At 38.7% G+C, this 20,493-nt stretch overlaps 2 protein-coding genes across 2 annotated transcripts; one reads left to right on the forward strand and one right to left on the reverse strand.

Annotated features, from left to right (window-relative positions):
- Positions 1-523: 523 nt before the first annotated feature.
- GCK72_003364 (uncharacterized protein) lies at positions 524-5,528 on the forward strand (the record flags this gene model as incomplete). Its single annotated transcript, XM_053724005.1, has 3 exons — positions 524-963; positions 3,700-3,925; positions 5,343-5,528. 3 exons carry the CDS (start codon positions 524-526, stop codon positions 5,526-5,528), a joined length of 852 nt encoding a protein of 283 aa, XP_053592650.1.
- GCK72_003365 (uncharacterized protein) lies at positions 4,967-19,962 on the reverse strand (the record flags this gene model as incomplete). The annotated part of the gene is made up of 13 exons (XM_053724006.1): positions 4,967-5,147; positions 5,725-5,761; positions 5,965-6,114; positions 6,822-6,937; positions 8,136-8,470; positions 10,064-10,242; positions 11,837-12,116; positions 14,651-14,844; positions 15,649-16,041; positions 17,420-17,627; positions 17,735-17,867; positions 18,279-18,388; positions 19,813-19,962. 13 exons carry the CDS (start codon positions 19,960-19,962, stop codon positions 4,967-4,969), a joined length of 2,466 nt encoding a protein of 821 aa, XP_053592651.1.
- Between the last annotated feature and the right edge of the window lie 531 nt (positions 19,963-20,493).

Genomic DNA, 20,493 nt, shown 5'->3' on the forward strand with positions numbered 1-20,493 from the left:
AGGAAGAAGGAAGTGAAAAAATGGCCGGAAGAAGGAAGAAGGAAGAAGGAAGAAGGAATTCCGCACAGCTCTGGTATGTGCATTCTAGCGCCGCAGGCACCCCAGACAGTTGTAGATATGCGTTCTAGCGTCGCAGACATGTCTGCGCTGAAGGCGCGCCAGCTCATGGATTCTAGCGCCGCAGGCATCTATAAAGTCTTTAAGGGGAATGAGCGTAAACTTTGTCAGTCTATTTTATTTCTAACATTTTCCAAAATCTCCCTCACCCAAACTTCTCAAAAAACCAAAATCATTGTCACCCATCTCTCCCAACGAATTCGTCTCGACATCAAGCTCTGCGCTCTCCGCGACTCATCATTCAGCCATATCTTACTAACCGGAGATAACTGGACCTCCGAATTCCAGTTTTCAAATTCCAATCAAGTGTTTTATGAATATCAAAAATTAATTGATTCTCTGAATCAATTTTTTTGATCTCAAAACCGTTTCATTCGATTTCGGGTGGAGCGTTGAGCAAGACGTGATGCTGGCAATTGGATATGTGAAATCACTGGGACTATCACTTGGAGATATCAAACTACCAGAGAATATCTCCTTTAATGATCCAAACGATGGTCTTCTTGAATTGTGCAACGGAGCGCAATTGGTTATCTTGCCATCCCCGACTCGATGTCATTTAAATCATATTAAAGTGGGAAAACTTGTGATTGAAAATCCCATATCTTTCAATCCAGTTGATCTTTGTACCATGATGCAGTCGAAGTCTGATTTTATAAGCAATGTTGATTTCAACACTGATTTCGACTATTTGAAATCATTAAATTCATTTCTGAGACAGTGGACTGCTAAGGATGAACTCAGACACTTGGAATTGAAAAGCGACTGGCACCAATTTTATCTACCAGAGGTGGTTAGGTTACTGGATGCAGAAATAGTGAGACAAGCAAGAATCAAGGATGATGAGTAAGTTACAGTAGCCTACTCAGGCCTTATACTGTAACTATACAATTTCAGAATTCAAAAATTCCAACCAAATGAGTGTTTTCGTGTCAAGAGGCGCGATGGAAGCCGGGTATTGGTGTACTGCTTGGATGGATGTTTCCATGCACAAGTTGAACCATAATGTTTTGGTTTCTTACTGTAATTTTGGCTTTGAATAAAAATATTGAACTTCTGTAAATTGTCAGTGTAACTTTGTACATTAATTGGTCACTGTATTTTGGTCAGTGTAACTATCCTAGTTTCATGTCCCAAGTTGATTTCAAGTTCAACGATCGTGGAATCGTTGTTGGAGTAGATAATTCCGTTCTATATGAAAATGTGATGTTTTTGCCTTTTTAATAAATAATTAGTAATAAAGTGCCTTCGATTTCAAAAGTTGTTAATTGCAGAGAATGGTTTCAGACACTTAGAATCCAAGAATTATCTTCATATTTCCGCCCACTTTATAGATGTGCGCCTTTAAAGATAGCTGGTCAGTGTAAACTTTAATTGCACGCTACGAAATAGTTTTCCGACCAATTTGAAAATACCTATTATGCCAGTTTGGTAGCGCATTATCATATCTACATTTTTGTACTTGATAACTTTGTGCTAGCTCCGCCCACTTTTGGGATATGCCTTTAAAATCAAAGTTACTGTATTTTTGTCAGTGTAACGTTGTCGGCGTAGTTTTGTAGCCCTCGCATTTCATTTCTACAATGATCCAGCTATAATACGTCTTGTAGGTTAGGTACATACCATCCACCTGCTCAGATGCCTTCTTAGATTGGTCCCATTCTCAATTATCACCTGTCACCACCATCTGTTCTGTAGATGGGAATGCCTAAGAACGTTCTCGAAGGTTTCTTTGCTTGGCCAGAAGAGATTTTTCGGATCGAGGAGCAGGAGGAGAAGATTTTAGTCCTCCGCTGCCTTCCCTATTTTTAATCCATGAGCTGGCGTGCCGTGACATGTCTGCTACGCTAGAATGATTATCTACAACTGTCTGGGGTGCTTGCGGCGCTAAAATGCAGACTTGTCACGGGCCGGGCCGGGCCAAAATCAGGAAAAATCTCGGCCCGGCCCGCCCGCTCGGCCCGTTTTGAAACATTTTTTCAAAACGCTTTGTGTTTTTGAACACTTTTTTGGAAATTTTTTGAACTTTTTTGAAAAAAAGTATAGTTTTGGAAAAAACATTTAAAATTGAATCAAAATGTGAACATGTATGATAATTTGAGCATTTTTACTCTTTTTTTTTTGAAAAATTTCAAAAAAAAATTTGTAATAATGGCTACCCATTTTTGAATTCGGGCCGACCGGGCCGGCCCAATTTTTGACAAGTCTGCTAAAATGCATATATAGAACAGGCTGGCGTGCCTTCGCCGCAAATGAATGTCTCGAAGATTAGGTACCAGAGTTGTGCGGAAGTGATTTTCTTTAAACTGGAAGTCGGAAGTCGGAAATAAAATATTGAAAAAGGAAGTCGGAATTCCGCACAACTCTGTTAGGTACATAACATTTGCCTCTCTTCTTACTTAGGATTGGTCCCTACTCTCAATTAGCACCGACCTGTGTCAGGATTAGCAAATATGATGTCACCACCACCTGTCCTGTAGAAAGATGGATCCCTAAGAACGTTCTCAAAGGTTTTTTTACTGTTTTGCAAGAGGGCACATTGTGAAATGACATTTGGCAACCTTGACGTTCCAAAACCGCACCTCGACATCAACATCATTATTACCCATCCGCCGGTGGCTGACCACTCGATCAAAGTTCGACCCGGGGACGCGGAGTGGGTCTCGTTGCGGAATTTCGATTTACGGCGGCTCTTGACCGTGCTTTAGCCATTTAAAAGTTGTATACTACGGTAGTCGCGTCGAGACCCACTCCGCGTCCACGGGCCGAACTTTGAGTGAGTGGTCAGCCACCGGCGGATGGGAAATATTTAAAATGATTATTTTCGACTTTAGTGTACAAATTTCATAGTTTCTTGTTTCGAAACGTCTCCCGGATTTACCAGGAGTACCTAATAGGGATTACAGAGGTAGGTTAGGTATCCCACGACCCCTAATCTGTCTCCAGGAGTACTGTGACGTCATCAGTGTACTCATATCGCATTTACGTTCCATTTGCTCTCTCTAGGTCAAGTAAACATGAAAATAGTGTTTAATGAGAGAGACGCAGATGACTAGAGCCATTAAGGGGACCTATGTAGATAACAGTTGGTCTCATTCCTCTTTTATCGCTCTTCTTTTTGTATTTTTCTTCAATTTATCGATTTTTGTTTGATTAACTTATATATTTTCTATTTTTCAGGGTAACTAAACCTAAGACTACCTACTGGATGGTTCGGTCGACAACTATGGATATTATTGATTTTTTGTGAATTGTGAGTTTTATACAATTGATTTCAATTGGTTACACTGACCAAACATCAAGTATGAACAGTGTACCTTGGTCACTGTATTATTTTTGTTGCTCCGGGACATTTCTCCACCAGACGCTTCGCCACCAATTTTCGGAAAACTTCCAAACCTTTATGGGGAGAAAAACATATCGCCTTAATCAGCAATGTCAGCGCATGCTAGTGATATGTTTTTCTCCCCATAAAGGTTTGGAAATTTTCCGAAAATCGGTGGCGAAACGTCTGGTGGCGAAATGTCCCGGAGCCATTTTTGTCACTATGATTTTAGGCCAAGTTTAAAAAGCTTTTTCCAGAAGACAGATCTTGCTGTCACATCAATCCGTGTCCGTTGCTGAGGGCTCTGCTACTGGAGTCGTGACCATGAACAGCGATGGTGTAGCAGCAGTTGATTGGATTCATGTGCGTTTTGACGATCGTGATCATCCATTTCCGATCAAACGTGAGCTTGCGTTGTTTCGCCAAAGAGATGAGATGATGACGCGTAGTCAGTTCCTATCAGTCGTCTCTTATGGAGCAACGGTTCATAAAGCTCAAGGACTCACATTGAACAAATGTTTGATTCGGCCACGTAACAATTTCGCAGCACGACCTTTTCGGGACCTACTATAACCCGATGTTGAATTATTATCATCGTGAATTTACTTTTAGCATAGATTCTTAGTAAATAGATATTTTTGGACGTTTCGTCATGATTGGTTATTTGGCGGATGCTGGTGGGTCGGGTCCTTCGGGATTTACCATAGCTGAAGTTGGATGCTTATCATTGAAATTTTACTTTTAGCATTGATTCTTAGTAAATAGATACTTTTTGTGGGCGCAGCCATTGACGAATGCAACCGGTTGAGAGGAACATGTAGAATTCCACCATTATCAGCTAAATCCGTTGTAATTCTTTTTCATATATTTTCTTTTTCTTCTTTTTTTTTGTAATTCTATGTGAATAAATAAATAAATTAATGCTTCAAAACCGCCAAAAAAACGTTTAAAAAATTCCCCCAACTTGTCCACGAGGAGTTCACCGCAAATTTTTTTTAGAACTTTTATAAAATCGGTGTATAGGTATTTTCAGACATGCTGATTCTTTCAATGATAGAAATCACCCATGAAAATCCTTCAAAACCGCCAAAACCAGCAAAAAACCAATTTCCCCCAACTTGTCCACGAGGAGTACACAGCTCCATTTCAACAATTTTCTGAAATTCCACTTTTTCGGGGTCAAATTTCGCGCTTTTTCCAACGAAACCATTTTCCAGACTCTACCGCCAATGATAAACAGTCGAAACCGCTAAAAAACCAATTTCCCCCAACTTGTCCACGAGGAGTACACGGCTCCATTTCAACAATTTTTTGAAATTCCACTTTTCCGGGGTCAAATTTCGCGCTTTTTTTCAGGTAATCGAATATTTGGGGTGAATAAATGCTTTTTTGAACGTTAAAATGAGCCAAAATACACCAAAATATGTCAAAATTAGAAATAGAGGGAAAGAGAGAGATACCGAGACCGAAATAGATCAAAAAACCACCGAATGAAATAATAAAAATCAATGAAAAATCCATCGCCTACGGAGGACAATCGTCGAGACAAAACTCTCGATCCGTTAGAATTTGAATTTTGCCGAGTCCCTTGTCCAACCACGAGTTTGCCATTCGGAGATCCGAGACGGACGTGTGGAATCCGGCGCCGACGTCGACGAGAGCGTCCATCAAAGTTCGAGACGGGTTACGCTTTTTCCAGTCTTTTCTGAAACTTTTTTGATATTGTTTGAGAATTTTTGAGACAAAAATGCTAAATTTCAGTCAATTTTCAGCCAGAAATCCTCATTTTTTGTACGAAAACAGCGTCTAAGGCGCGCCAGCTCACTAAATTCTACAATTCCGGGACTTTTCCGTCTGTCTGTGAGCTGAAATTCAGCTATTCGTAATTTAGGCTTTTCAGGCCTGTCAGGCTCGTATTCAGGCAATTCAGGCCTGTCAGGCTCGAATTCAGGCAATTCAGGCTCGTATTCAGGCCTGTCAGGCTCGAATTCAGGCAATTCAGGCTTGTATTCAGGCCTGTCAGGCTCAAATTCAGGCAATTCAGGCTCGTATTCATGCTTTTCAGGCTAGTCATGCCTGGTTTTAGGCTGTTCATAAGTAAATTCAGATTTTCGAGTCTAAAAAGGGTGAAATCAGAGCCTAATTTTTGCCTGTGAGTCCTGAAAAGCCTAAATTTGAGCCTAAAAGACTGAAATTCGAGACTGACAGTCCTGAAGAGCCTAAAAAAAAACCTAAACTAAAATTAGATAAATTTCAGTCTTTAAGTGCCTAAAACCACTTACGGAAAGTCTAAAACCGGGCCCGAATTGCCTGAAACGCCTGAATTCGAAACTGACAGGCCTAAAAAGCCTAGAAAAAGCCTAAAATCAAAATTTCAGCCTGAAATGCCTAAAACCCGGCCTATCCTACTCTACAACCCTAAAATCCTTGAAAATACTCAATTTCCGCCTAAAAAAGACCTGAAACATGCCTGAATAGCTAACTACAAGCTTGAAATCTCTGAAAATCTCTGAAAATCTTACCCGTATCCTTAAACTTCTCGGCCTCATCAATCAACTCCAACGCCTTGTCCGAGAGGAGTCCGTAGGCGAGCCAAACCGCGTGAATCTCTTCGAACGCCTTCGAATTTGGCACCATTGTCGCCAATTTTCGCGCCAAAATGTTCAATTGGTCTGCAAAAATGGAAGAGGAATTGCGCGACTCGGTGGCCTAGGTTTCGCAAAAGTTAGGCCATGAACTCGTAAGAGACATAGAGTGGCCTAACTTTTGCTCCGATGGCCTAGCTTTTGCAAATCAGCCATTTTGAGCCAATTTTAACTCAAAAACGACGGAAAATCGTCATTTTTAAGCGGTGGCCTAACTTTTGCATTTTTGGTTTTCTAGGCCACCAAGTAAAATTCACCAGAAACGCTGAGAAACGATAGTTTTCAGCGATTTTAAGGCATTTTTCACTCAAAAATGAAGGAAAACCGTCATTTTTAAGCGGTGGCCTAACTTTTGCATTTTTGGTTTTCTAGGCCACCACTCAATAAAAAAATATTTTCATCACTTTATTTTAAATGAAAAATTGATCAAAATCGATCAAAACTGGTCTTTTTCACCATTTCTGAAGAATTTCAGCCGGTGGCCTAGAAATCCAAAAGTGGTCTAGGTTTTGCAAAAGTTAGGCCACGGCTCAAAAACGCTGATTTTTATCAATTTTTTGTATGAAAAGCGGCTTAAAACAACTGTTTTTAACCAATTCCGACGAATTTCACCAGGTGGCCTAGAAATCCAAAAATGCAAAAACTCGGCCACCGCTCAAAAATAACGATTTTTCCCCATTTTTGAGTGAAAAATCGCTGAAAATGTTTATTTTTCTGGATTCAACACCAAATACCTTGTCCCTTATCCTTATTTTTGAGAATTTCAACAATGAATTGAGCTTGCGGCAGCTGCTCGAAATCCTCCACCGTCATCATTTTGTCCTCTTTGTCGTGCTCGGCGAGCAGCACGCTGGAAGAAATATTTGGATGCGGGTGCGTCCGGATGTCCCGATTTCAGAGATTTTCGCAAACTTTAGACAGTTTTATAGCATTTGTAGTCCATTTTTAGCTATGGGGCATGGTTCTTTAACTGAAAGCAAAAACGCGTCAAAGGTGCGCCAGATTTTCTTTTTATTCGATTTTTTTAAATAGCTGAAAATGTCTGAAATCCAGCGATTTCTTTAATTTTTGCGCGGATTTTTAAGACTAAAAAAGGCAATTTTTTTTAGAAAATCTGTATTTCTATGTGTCCGGATGTCCGTTTGCAAACTGAAAACGCAAGCTATTTCTAGATAATTTTCAGCCGATTTTAGCCCAGAAAACCCCATTTTTCAACAAAAAACGCGTCTAAGGTGCGCCAGATCACCAAATTTCACAATTTGGGACTTTTCTGTCTGTCTGTGTGTCCGGATGTCCAGATTTTCGAGTTTCTAGCGATTTGGGGGTCATTTTCATTTGGAGGTCATTTTTAACAAGAAACGCGTGTAAGGTGCGCCAGATTACCATATTCCAAAACTAGGGACTTTTCCGTCTGTCTGTGTGTCCGGATGTCCGAATTTTCTCTCTTCTACCCAATTCTGGGTCATTTTCAACCGATTTTCAACCGAATATCGCCAGTTTTGCACCAGAAACGCGTCTGAGGTGCGCCAGTTTCTCTTTTTAACAATTCTGGGATAAATTTCAGCCAATTTTCACTCATTTCCACCTATTTTAAGCGATTTTCAGCATATTTTCAGCCTGAAATCGCGTCCGATACGCGCCAGACTCGATATATTGTGAATTTCAGCCAATTTGTAGTCAGAAATGTGACAATTCTGGCGTCAATTTTATCCCATTTCAGCCACTTTTCCCAAAAACGCGTCGGAGGTGCGCTAGATCACCAGATTTCACTATTTGAGACTTTTCCGTCCGTCTGTGTGTCCGGATATCCGGATGTTCGCTTATCTAGCGATTCTTCGGTCATTTTTAGCCAATTTTCGACCGAATATCGCCAGTTTTGCACCAAAAACGCGTCTAAGGCGCGCCAGTTTCTATTTTGACAATTCTGGGCTCAATTTCAGCCGATTTTCAGCCTAAAAGCGTGTCTAAGGCGCGCCAGACTCCATGTATAGTGAATTTTAGTCAATTTCAGCCAATTTTCAGCCGATTTCCTCTCTAAAATCGCTTACCAATATCGATTATGTCTCAAATTTTTGACAATCAATTTCTCAACAGGATCCTCCAACTCATCGGCTCCTCCATCGTTCAAAAGTGCTTTTTCTCTCAAATAACTCCACGGAAGATATCCGCAAATGGCGTCGATTGCGATACTCAGAATCATTGGTTCTCCGGCGAATTTTCGAATCGACCAGTGACAGAAATTGACGATTTGAGCGATGGTACGAAGATGGGATTCCGGATAGAATTGGAGGGCGCCGACGTGGAAACGAGTGAAGAAATAGAGAACCATTTGGAAGGCTGAGTTCGAGAATGACGCCGCCGGGTGGCATAGAATGTCTTGGATCTGAAAAAAATGCGAATTTTTAGACTGAAAATGACCAAAAAATTGCTAAAAATGACTAAAAATCGTTAAAAACAACCCAAAAATCGCAAAAATTGAGTAAAAACCATTGAAATTGATCAAATTTTTACTTCTTTCCTAATTTATGAAATTTTTAATCATTTTTTCAAAGTTTTCCACTTCATAAGCCGAAATTCACTGAAAATCGGCTGAAATTGAGCCCAGAATTGTCAAAATCAAAACTGGCGCGCCTCGGACGCGTTTTTGGTGCAAAAAACGGCAATATTCGGCTGAAAATGACCCAGAAATCGCTAGAAACGCGATAATCTGGATATCCGGACACACAGACAGACGGAAAAGTCCCGAAATTGATGATCTGGCGCGTCTTAGGCGCGTTTTTCGTGTAAAAATGTGAATTTCTGGCCGGAACTGAACAGAAACGCGTCTAAGGTGCGCCAGAGAAAATGACTTAAAATACGCTTAAAATAGGTGAAAGTTAGTGAAATTTGGTTGAAAATTGGCTGAAATTGAGCTGGCGCGCCTTAGACGCGTTTCTTGTCTAAAAATAAGTTGAAAATTTGCTGAAAATAACCCCAGAGTTGCTATAAAAGCAAAAATCCGGACATCCGGACACACAGACAGACGGAAAAGTCACAAGAGTCGGCAATCTGGCGCACCTTAGACGCGTTCTTGTGTAAAAATGGATTTTGAGCTCAGTTCCAGCCAAAAATCCCCATTTTAACACAAGAAACGCGGATAAGGTGCGCCAGATTGCCGACTCTTGTGACTTTTCCGTCTGTCTGTGTGTCCGGATGTCCAGATTTTCCCGTTTGCAACGGTTTCCGGGTCATTTTTAACTGAATATTGCCGTGTTTCGCTATTTTGAGCTCAGTACTTGCGAAAACGCGTCGAACGTGCGCCAGATTTCACAACATTGATTATTTTGGCAAATTTTGAGCTATTTTTAGTCAATTTTTACAGAAAAATCGTTGAAAAGGTCAAAAAATCGAGTGATTTCTTGAATTTTCAACGAATTTTCAAATTTTCAGATAAAAATGCGGATTTTTGAGATAAAATCGCAAAAAATGCCAGTCGTCTGTCTGTGTGTCCAGATATCCTACTTTTACACAAAAAAAACGCGTCTAAGGTGCGCCAGATTGTCAATTCTTGGGACATATCCATCTGTCTGTGTGTCCGGATATCCAGATTTTCGCATTTTGAGCGATTTGGGGGTCATTTTCAGCCAATTTTCAGCCATAAATGCTTATTTTTAGACAAGAAACGCGTCTAAGGCGCGCCAGCTCAATTTCAGCCAATTTTCAACCAAATTTCACTCACTTCCACCTATTTTAACCGCATTTTAAGTCATTTTCTCTGGCGCACCTTAGACGCGTTTCAGTTCAGTTCCGGCCAGAAATGCACATTTTTACACGAAAAACGTGCCTAAGACGCGCCATCAATTTCGGGACTTTTCCGTCTGTCTGTGTGTCCGGATATCCAGATTTTCGCATTTTGAGCGATTTCAGGGTCATTTTCAGCCAATTTTCAGCCGATTTTTCAACACGAATATTGCCGTTTTTGAACCATTTCGCTTACCAATTCCAGAATAGTGGGTGTCGTCGCAATCGCCTCAAACAACAGAATCCGTTCCGTCTCATTTCGGAAATCCAGAAGTTTCGAGAGGGCGGCCACGTATAATTGAGTGGATTCAATGTCGAATCGTTGTGGATGAATACCCAAACAACACAATACCATATCATGGAGGTCTTCGATTTCTGAAAATGGGGAAATTTCAGGTTATTTAATACTATTATGAATTTCCATCAAATTTTATGCAATTTTTAGTCATTTTTCCATAATTTTCCCTTCAATAACCGGAAATTCACTGAAAATGGGCTGAAATTGAACCCAGAATTGTCAAAATAGAAACTGGCGCGTCTCAGACGCGTTTCTGGCCCAAAATCTACGATATTTGGTTGAAAATGACGCAGAAATCGCTAGAAAAGCAAAAATCCGGACATCCGGACACACAGACACACGGAAAAGTCCCGAAACGGTTAAATTTGGTGAACTGGCGTTCCTTAGACGCGTTTCTTGTATGAAAATTGAGACTTCTGGCTGAAAATATGCTGAACTCTCTCCGCATTCTCAACAACCATTTTTACGCAAAAAACGCGTCTAAGGTGCGCCAGATCATCAAATTTCACTCTTTGGACTTTTTCGTCTTTCTGCGTGTCTGGATGTTCGCTTTTCTAGCGATTTTTGGATCATTTTCAGCCAATTTTAAGCCTAAAATCTTGATTTTTTTCAAATCCAAGACTTTCAGTGAATTTGTGGTTAATGAAGGGAAAACTATTGAAAAATGACGAAAATCGCATAAAATTCGTCCGAAATCCATGATTTTCGCATGAAATTGCATTTTTTCGACCTATTTTGAGCTATTTTTGCTCATTTTTTGACAGTTTTATAGCATTTTTAGGTCATTTCCAGCTATGGAGTACGGTTTGTTCCACTAAAAGCAAAAATGCGTCAAAGGCACGCCAGATGTTAAAAAATTGAGTATTTCGGCCAATTTAAAGATAATTTTGGTCAATTTGTACAGAAAAATCGTTGAAAATGACTTCCGTCGGTCTGTATGTCTGGATGTCCAAAATTTCGCGTTCACACCGATTTCTGGTTCATTTTCAACCGAATAACGCCGTTTTTTAACCAGAAACGCGTCAGAGGAGCGCCAGTTGCAACTTTGACACTTCTGGGATCATTTTCAGTCCATTTTCAGTAATTTCCACCTATTTTCAGCGAGTTTTAAGTCATTTTTGCCTTAAAAAAACTTTCCAGGTAAAAATGCGTCAAAGACGCGCCAGTTATCAGTTTTCCGCTTTTCTAGTAATTTCTGGGTCATTTTTAGCTAATTTTCAGCCAGAAAAACGTTTTAAAAACGCGTCTAAGGTGCTATTTTAAGCGATTTTCAGCATATTTTCAAAATAAAACTGCGTCCGAGACGCGCCAGACTCGATTTATTGTGAATTTCAGCCAATTTGCAGTCAGAAATGCCTTTTTTGACAATTCTGGCGTCAATTTTATCCCATTTCAGCCACCGTTCCCAAAAACGCGTCGGAGGTGCGCCAGATCACCAAATTTCACTATTTGAGACTTTTCCGTCTGTCTGTCTGTCCGGATGTCCAAAATTTTTGCGTTTCTGGCGATTTTTGGTAATTTTCAGCCAATTATCGCCGTTTTTGAACCAGAAACGCGTCAGAGGCGCGCCAGTTTCAAATTTGACAATTCTGGGCTCATTTTCAGCCCATTTTCAGTCATTTTTGCTCGAAAAAAGCCGTAAAATCGCTGAAATCGCCTCAAATCCCTTACCAACTTGAATCTCATTGCTCGTCACGACTTTGGCCAACATTTCAGCCATTTTTCTCTTTTTAATTCCACATTTCAGATCTTTAACAATATTCCAGACTTCTGTAATCTTGACAGGTTCTCCATAGCAAGTTGAGATGAAACAGTGAAAAAGTGAGAGGGGACGAGCATTCTCGTCTTCCAATTTCATCAAATTACATGCCATTAGAAATATCTTCTCACGAAGCATTATCTCTTTTAGGCATTCCAGTTTGATTGTCATCCCGACGTAGTCGACGACTGCCTGCAAAAAGAATATTTGTAAAATGGCTGAAAATGCTCTATTTTTGGCAGTTTTTGTCTGAAATTCACTGAAAATGGGGCATTTTCAGCAATTTTACAGCTTTTTTGAGTGAAATTCACTGAAAATCGGCTGAAATTGAGCCCAGAATTGTCAAAATTGAAACTGGCGCGCCTCAGATACATTTTTAGAGTGAATCAGGCTGAAAATTGACTAAAAATGATCCAGAAATCGCTAGAAACGTGAAAATCTGGACATCAGGACACACAGACAGACGGAAAAGTCTCAATTTAGTAATCTGGTGCACCTTAGACGCGTTTCTTGTGTGAAAATGGGTTTTGAGAATGCAGTTTTGTTCAATTCCAGCCAAAAATCTCCTAGGGACTTTTCCGTCTGTCTGTGTGTCCGGATGTCCGAATTTTCTCTCTTCTACCCAATTCTGGGTCATTTTCAACCGATTTTCAACCGAATTACGCCGATTTGGCACCAAAAACGCGTCTGAGGCGCGCCAGCCTCTGTTTCGACAATTCTGGGCTCAATTTCAGCCATTTTCAGCCTAAAAGCGGATCATTTTGCTTACCAATTCGAGCAAAAAATTCCAAATTGTGGAATTTAGTCATCTAACGCACATTAGATGCGTTTCTTGTTTAAAAATGAGGAATTCTGGCTGAAATTGGCTGAAATTGAGCCCAGAATTGTCAAAATAGAAACTGGCGCGCCTCTGACGCGTTTCTGGTGCAAAAACGGCGATAATTAGTTGAAAATGATCCATTCCGCAGATTTTCAGAAATTTTACCGCTTTTTTCGAGTGAAAATTGAGAAAATTAGATGAAAATACTTTGAATCATTGAAAAGAGCGTTTCAAGCCAAAAATGTCCGAAATTTACTGAAATTTCGCAAATTTTCAGAAATTTTACAGCTTTTTTTCGGTAAAAAAATTGATCAAAACTCGTGAAAATGATGAAAATGGGCGAAAGTAGGCATTCCCAAAATAGTTTATCCAAAATGTCTGAAAATTATCAATTTTTAAGCGATTTTTCCGTTTTTTTTCTAGTGAAAAGTTGGGGAAATTTTGTAAAACTCAGGATTTTCAGTTACTTTCAGCAATTCCAGACATTGTTCATTAAAAAACGCTGAAAAACCACATAAAGTAAGTTTTAGACAAAAATTGAGCATTTTCAGCCATTTTTGATTAAGTTCCTCTTGAAATTCCCATTTTTCTGAACTTATCATCAAAAAAGCTGAAAAATCACGGATTTCAGCAATATCTTTTATCATAAACGGCTGAAAATGCTCTATTTTTGGCAGTTTTTGCCTGAAATTTACTGAAAATGGGGCATTTTCAGCAATTTTACAGCTTTTTTGAGTGAAAAATTGGGAAAATTCGGTGAAATCACAGAAAATCGAGAATTTCAGCAGCTGGTTATTCTTCATTTTCCTAGTGAGAAAATGTCTGAAAATCGTTCATTTTCACCAGCTTTCAGTGTCTGGTAGTCTGAAATTGCTGAAAATCACAGAAAATTCGGATTTTCCGTATTTCAATGATTTCAGACAACCACACACTGAAAATTGCTGAAAATGAGCAATTTTCAGACATTTTTCACTGAGAAACGGCTGAAAAAAGATCAGAAATACAACATTTTCACTCAAGAAAACTGAAAAATCGCTGAAAAAACCACCTTAAATTTTCGATTTTCAGTCAATTTCAGACAATTTAGGCTAGAAAACACTCGGAAAATTGCCAAAAATAAAGGATTTTCAGCAATTTTTGATAAAGATTCTCTTGAAAGTCTATTTTCGCCCATTTTTCACAAACTTTTCACTCAAAAAGCTGAAAAATCACGGATTTCAGCAATATCTTTTATCATAAACGGCTGAAAATGCTCTATTTTTGGCAGTTTTTGCCTGAAATTTACTGAAAATGGGGCATTTTCAGCAATTTTACAGCTTTTTTGAGTGAAAAATTGGGAAAATTCGGTGAAATCACAGAAAATCGAGAATTTCAGCAGCTGGTTATTCTTCATTTTCATAGTGAGAAAATGTCTGAAAATCGTTCATTTTCAGCAGCTTTCAGGAGTAATACGAAATTGCAGAAAATCACAGAAAATTCGGATTTTCCGTATTTCAATGATTTCAGACAACCACACACTGAAAATTGCTGAAAATGAGCAATTTTCAGACATTTTTCACTGAGAAACGGCTGAAAAAAGATCAGAAATACAACATTTTCACTCAAGAAAACTGAAAAATCGCTGAAAAACCACCTTAAATTTTCGATTTTCAGTCAATTTCAGACAATTTAGGCTAGAAAACACTCGGAAAATTGCCAAAAATAACGGATTTTCAGCCATTTTTGATAAAATTTCTCTTGAAAGTCTATTTTCGCCCATTTTTAAAGAACTTTTCACTCAAAAAAGCTGAAAAATCACGGATTTCAGCAATTTTCGGCTGTAAATGGTCATTTTTGAGCGCTAGAAATGTGAAAAACACTGAAATTTTCTAATTCTCAGTCATTTTTTTTTCAAATTCCCGCTCACCCTCAACGGAATTTTGGTAATCATAGTGAAAACTAATTCCGAGTAAGTCTTTCGACTGAATCTCCTCTCATTATAATGTTGTCTGACAATATCATTGATTATCGTCATTTTCTGACAGAATAGTCGTTCGTCGATATTCTGACGAGAGAGGTGTTCCATGACGGCCGCAACTGATGGATACTCCTCTGTTGGGTCTGAAAATATGCCGGATTTTTTTAAAAATTGGTGATTTTTGAGGTTTTTGCAGGCAAAAAACTCAATTTTAGTGAAAAAAAAAAAGCGAATTTTCAGGAATTTTCAGATACGAATATGATTTTATGGGTTCCACATGTCAAAATGTGAAAAAACCGTCATTTTTATGATTTTCACTACCTAGTTTTTGCTTAGCTACGGAGTTTTTGCACAAAAAACCTCAAAAATTATAAATTTTTTGCGTTTTTACGTGAAAAACTTGACAAAAACCAATTTTTCTTTTATAACTCTCAAAACCCTAGTTTTCCACCTTAAAATCTGCAAAACTTCGCATTTTTCAGCTAAAAATAGAGCTTTTTGCGTGAAAACTTCAAAAAATGTAGCTCAAAATGCAAAAAATTCAGTTTTCAGCCACTTTAAGACTATTTTTGACAATTTGGAACGATTTTCAGCAATTTCGGGCCATTTTCAGGTTAAAAATTAGCGATTTTCAGACATTCTCAGGTGAAAAATTGCGATTTTCAGCCATTTTTTAGGTTTAAAATTGCGATTTTCAGCCATTTTTAGGTGAAAATTAGCGATTTTCAGCTATTTTTAGGTGAAAAAGAGCTATTTTGAGCGATTTTCAGCAATTTCGGGCCATTTTTAGGTAAAAATTGCGATGTTCAGCCATTTTCAGGTAAAAATAAGCGATTTTCAGTCATTTTTAGGTAAAAATAAGCAATTTTGAGCGATTTTAAGCGGTTTACAGCTATTTTAAGGTGAAAATTAGCGATTTTAAGCAATTTTCAGTCAAAATCACTCACGCTGAATCTTCAGGAACCTATTCAACGTCTTCAACGCAGCGGATTCAGAATTCAAGTTGACCTCAACCCTCCAACACCCATCATCTTCCGCCGGATAGAATTTATCGAGTTTTGCGACCAATTCTCCGCCTTTCGCCTCCAATTTCTTAATCTCCGCCTGATGACTTTTCTGCTCGGCGATCAAATATTTCAATTTCTCTTTCGTAAAGAGCATTTGCGTCTCTCGACTGAAACTTTTCACCATTTCCTCGTCAATTATATCGTAGATATCCGGGTTACGGTTGGACGACATTTCACAGATTATCGCTTTTTCAAGGGGTTCCGGATAGATTTTGTATTTGGAACACACGATGAACGCCTGTTTTGCGGCCACCGCGCCGAAATATTCGATCCCTGAAAAAAATTTGAAATTTTTTTTGTTCCAAGGAAAAAATTTTTGATCCGAAATTTTAGGATCCGATTACTGTAGTTTTGATCCTATGATCTAAACTTCAGGACCCGACTACTGTATTTTTGGATTCTTGAATCAAATTTTCAGGATCCTACTACGGTAGTTTTGGATCCTAAGATCTAAATTTTAGGATTCGACTACTGTAGTTTTGATCCAAGGATCCGATTACTGTAGTTTTGATCCTAGAATCAAAATTTCAGGATCCGACTACTGTAGTTTTGATCCTAGGATCTAAATTTTAGGATTCGACTACTGTAGGTTTAATCCTATGATCTGAATTTCAGGATCTGACTACGGTAGTTTTGATCCTAGAATCTAAATTTTATGATCCGACTACTGTAGTTTTGATCCTAGGATCTGAAGTTTATGATCCGACTACGGTAGTTTTGATCCTGGGATCCCAATATTGGGATCCGACTACTGTAGCTAGAGATCTAGGATCTAAATTTTAGGATTCGACTACTGTAGTTTTCATACTTGTCAAGGGCCGCGCCGGGCCGGGCCGGGCCGGGCTTTTTTTTCAAAACGTCAGGCCCGGCCCGGCCCGGGCCGAAGCTTTTCAGGCCCGGCCCGTCAGGCCCGTCTTTTTGGAGGCAATTTTTTTTTTCAATTTTTTTTCAAATTTTTTTTTCAAATTTGATTAAGGTGTACTGAGATGAACTCAGACTTTTCTCATAGAATAATATGAGTGTCTTTTTGTCAATTTTTCCGCCTGAAAAATTGAAAATTGAAAAAAAAAATTGAAAATTTTTCTCAAAAATTTCATATCCCTGACAAGACGGGCCTGACGGGCCCGGCCCGTCATTTGACAAGTATGGTAGTTTTGATCCTGGGATCCAAGTTTCAGGATTCGGCTACTGTAGTTTTGATCCTATGATCTGTATTTTAGGATCCGACTACTGTAGTTTTGATCAAAGGGTCAAAATTTTAGGATCCGACTACGGTGGTTTTGATCCTAGGATCTGAATATTAGGATCCGACTACTGTAGTTTTGATCCTAGGATCTCGGATCCGACTACTGTAGTTTTGATCTTTTGATACTAAATTTCGGGATCCGACTACTGTAGTTTTGATCCCAGGATCTAAATTTTAGGATCCAACTACTGTAGCTTTGATCCTAGGATCTAAATTATAGGATCCGACTACTGTACTTTTGATCCTAGGATCTAAATTTCAAGATCGGGCTACTGTAGTTTTCAGCCGATTTCAACCGATTTTAGCGGATTTTCAACCAATTTTTGCCGATTTCAGCCGATTTTCAGCCAATTTCAGCCGATTTTCAGCTGATTTTCGCCAATTTTCGCCGATTTTCAGCCGTACCTCTCAGCACAACCTCATCATTAGACTTCAATTTGATGTGTACTTGACTTGACGTATGTTTCAATGCAATTAATACAGCAAAATAGGCTAAAAGTGCAAAAGTGAGTGTATCGTACGGCTCCTCCTCCAAAACCGCTTTCCATTCCAAATCGACGCAAGTGAGTCCGGCAATTTCACGGAATGCCACCGGCCACATTTTTGATTGATTCTGAAAGAAAATTGATCAAAAAATGACTGAAAATCGTCAAAAATTTTGGAAAAAATGATGGATTTTAAGCCATTTTATCGAAACTTGACTAAAAAAACACAATTTACCTTACAAACTTCGGTCCGACACAGATTCAGAATAGTTTCGATACATTTCAGTGAACTTTTCATATTGATGAGACGACAGAGCCACGAACGGTGTACGTTGTTACGGACGGAGAAGACTGGCGAGGTGAGACCTCTGGAAATGAGATTTTTGGCATTTTTGGATCAAAACTACAGTAATCAGATTCTAAATTTTAGATCCTAGGATCAAACCTACAGTAACCGGATCCTAGATCTTAGGATCAAAACTACCGTATTCGGATCCTAGATCATAGGATCTGAACTACAGTAGTCGGATCCTGAAGTTTAGATCCTAGGATCAAAGCTACAGTAATCGGATCATGAAATTTAGATCCTAGGATCAAAGCTACAGTAATAGGATCCTAAAATTTAAATCCTAGGATCAAAACTACAGTAATCGGATCCTAAAATATAGATCCTAGGATCACAACTACAGTAGTCAAATCCTAAAATTTAGATCCCAGGATCAAAACTACAGTAGTCGGATCCTAAAATTTAGATCCTAGGATCAAAACTACAGTAGTACCTATAAATAATTCCAGCCGCTCTTTCCGACGTCTTCGGATTCGAGGCCATCTGAAGAACCATACTGGAGCAGCGGGCGGCGAGATCTTGGTCCGGAGCACACGACATCACCTGGAATTTCGGAAATTTCAGTCAATTTTCAGCTAAAAATCCTATTTTTATTTTCAGACGGTCAATCTGATATTTCTAGATGTAAAACGCTCCAAAGGCGCGCCAGACTCTATTTTTGGTCTCTTTTTGACGGTTTCAGCTCAATTTTTAACTGAAAATGACGGTTTTTTGCGATTTTTATCGATTTTCAGTCAATTTTACCTCCTTCTACAGTATATCATCAAACTAAATCGTGCAAAAGGCGCGCCAGATTGTCTATTGGCTCATTTTTACGGTTTCAGCGCTCAATATTCGGAGTGTTTGATGCGATTTTCAGTCATTTTCAACCAAAACTTCCGATTTTATCCATTTTTATTCATTTTTAGCCAAAAATTTCGATTTTTCTTATTTCCAGACTGTCAAACCTTTGAAATCCGATATATCCAAGATGACAACGCGCTAAAGGCGCGCCAGAACCTTTCTGGTCAGTTTTTGACCGCTTTTGACAAAAAAAACGAAATTTTTCGGGATTTTTCACGATTTCCAGTCAGTTTGACCTCTTTGAGCAGTATATCATCTAACTAAAACACGCTAAAGGCGCGCCAGCACCTATATTGGCCTGTTTTTGAAGATTTTGGACCAAAAAGAATGGAATTTTCAGTCGATTTTTCACGATTTTCGAATATCGGGGAATTTTGACTGACAATGGGATCTGAAACCGTCAAAATTGGGGGCATGGCGTACCGTTGGCGCGTTTTATTTCTAGAAATGGCGGAAAAACTGATTTTACTGATTTTTTTGGTTGAAAATTCTCAAAAAATTAATAAAAACGGTGAAAAATGGGGTCTGGCGCGCCTTGGAAGCGTTTTACATCGAGAAATGACAGAATTCGAAGATTCAGGTTACTGTTGCTACAGTAATTTTGACTGACGCGCCTCGGGAGCGTTTTCAAGCAAAAAAATTCTCAATTTTTCTCATTTCCAGCCTGTCAAATCTTCTAAATTCGACATTTCTAGCAGAGATGTTGGAAAGTGAAAATGTTCTTATCCGGAAGTAGGAAGTCGGAAGTCGGAAGTTGGTATTAGATTTTTCGCAAAGATTCAAAAACTCCTAGAAAAAGTTAATAAAATTCGCGAAAATCAGTGGAAAATTAGTTTTAGACTGAAGAAAAGCCTATTTTCTGTCCTTTTAGACCATTTTTCCATGTATTTCTGCGAAATTTACTTTTCCGAAATTTCACCGTTATGTAATGACGGAAGTCGGAAGTGAAATTTCTTATCCGGAAGTCGGAAGTCGGAATTCCCAACAACACTGATTTCTAGGAGAAAAACGCTCCCAAGGCGCGCCAGCACTGTTTCTGCTCAATTTTCGGCTGAAAATTACAGTTCTTGGTCGATTCTGACTGTTTTTTTCACGATTTTCACTCGATTTCCAGCCAATTTTACCTCCTTGAACAGTATATCATCCAGATGTGTAATCATTCTTGAGCTCGCCAACAACGTCAACATATCCCATCTGGATTTCAGCATAATTGGGAGGGACACCAACACTTTATAGACGTTTTCAATCACTTTCTCCGAATCGACGTGTTGCATCGATTGAATGAAATCGGGAATGAAACGTTTCGAACATTTCTTGTCCACTTCTACGCATCGGACGATTCCGTAGCAGTGGCGTCTAGAAAAATGCGGAAAATTGGGGTTTTTTTGAAGGTTTTAAGTGTAAAAATTGGGTTTTTTCCAGAGTTTTTCGGTAAAAATTGATGATTTTTGAAGTTTTTTGAGCAAAAACATTTAAAAAACGAAAAAAAATGCGCTTTTTCGTTATTTTAGGTAAGAAAATTGGGTTTTTTCAGAGTTTTTTTGGTTAAAATTTGATAAAAAGTGCAGTTTTTCGAGCAAAATGCTTATTTTTGTAAAAAAAACTACCAACTACACGCTAAAATTGATGATTTTTGAGGTTTTTTGTGCAAAAACCATTTTTAGATGAAAAAAAAACCAATTTTTAAGATTTTCAGTCTAAAAATACGTTTTTGATAGGTTTCAGTTGTCAAAATTAGGTTTTTTGGAGGTTTTAAGAGTGAAAATAGGGGTTTTTATCAAGTTTTTGCATAAAAACACTAAAAA

Source organism: Caenorhabditis remanei, chromosome I, assembly GCF_010183535.1.
Source record: "Caenorhabditis remanei strain PX506 chromosome I, whole genome shotgun sequence".
NCBI lineage: Eukaryota > Metazoa > Nematoda > Chromadorea > Rhabditida > Rhabditidae > Caenorhabditis > Caenorhabditis remanei.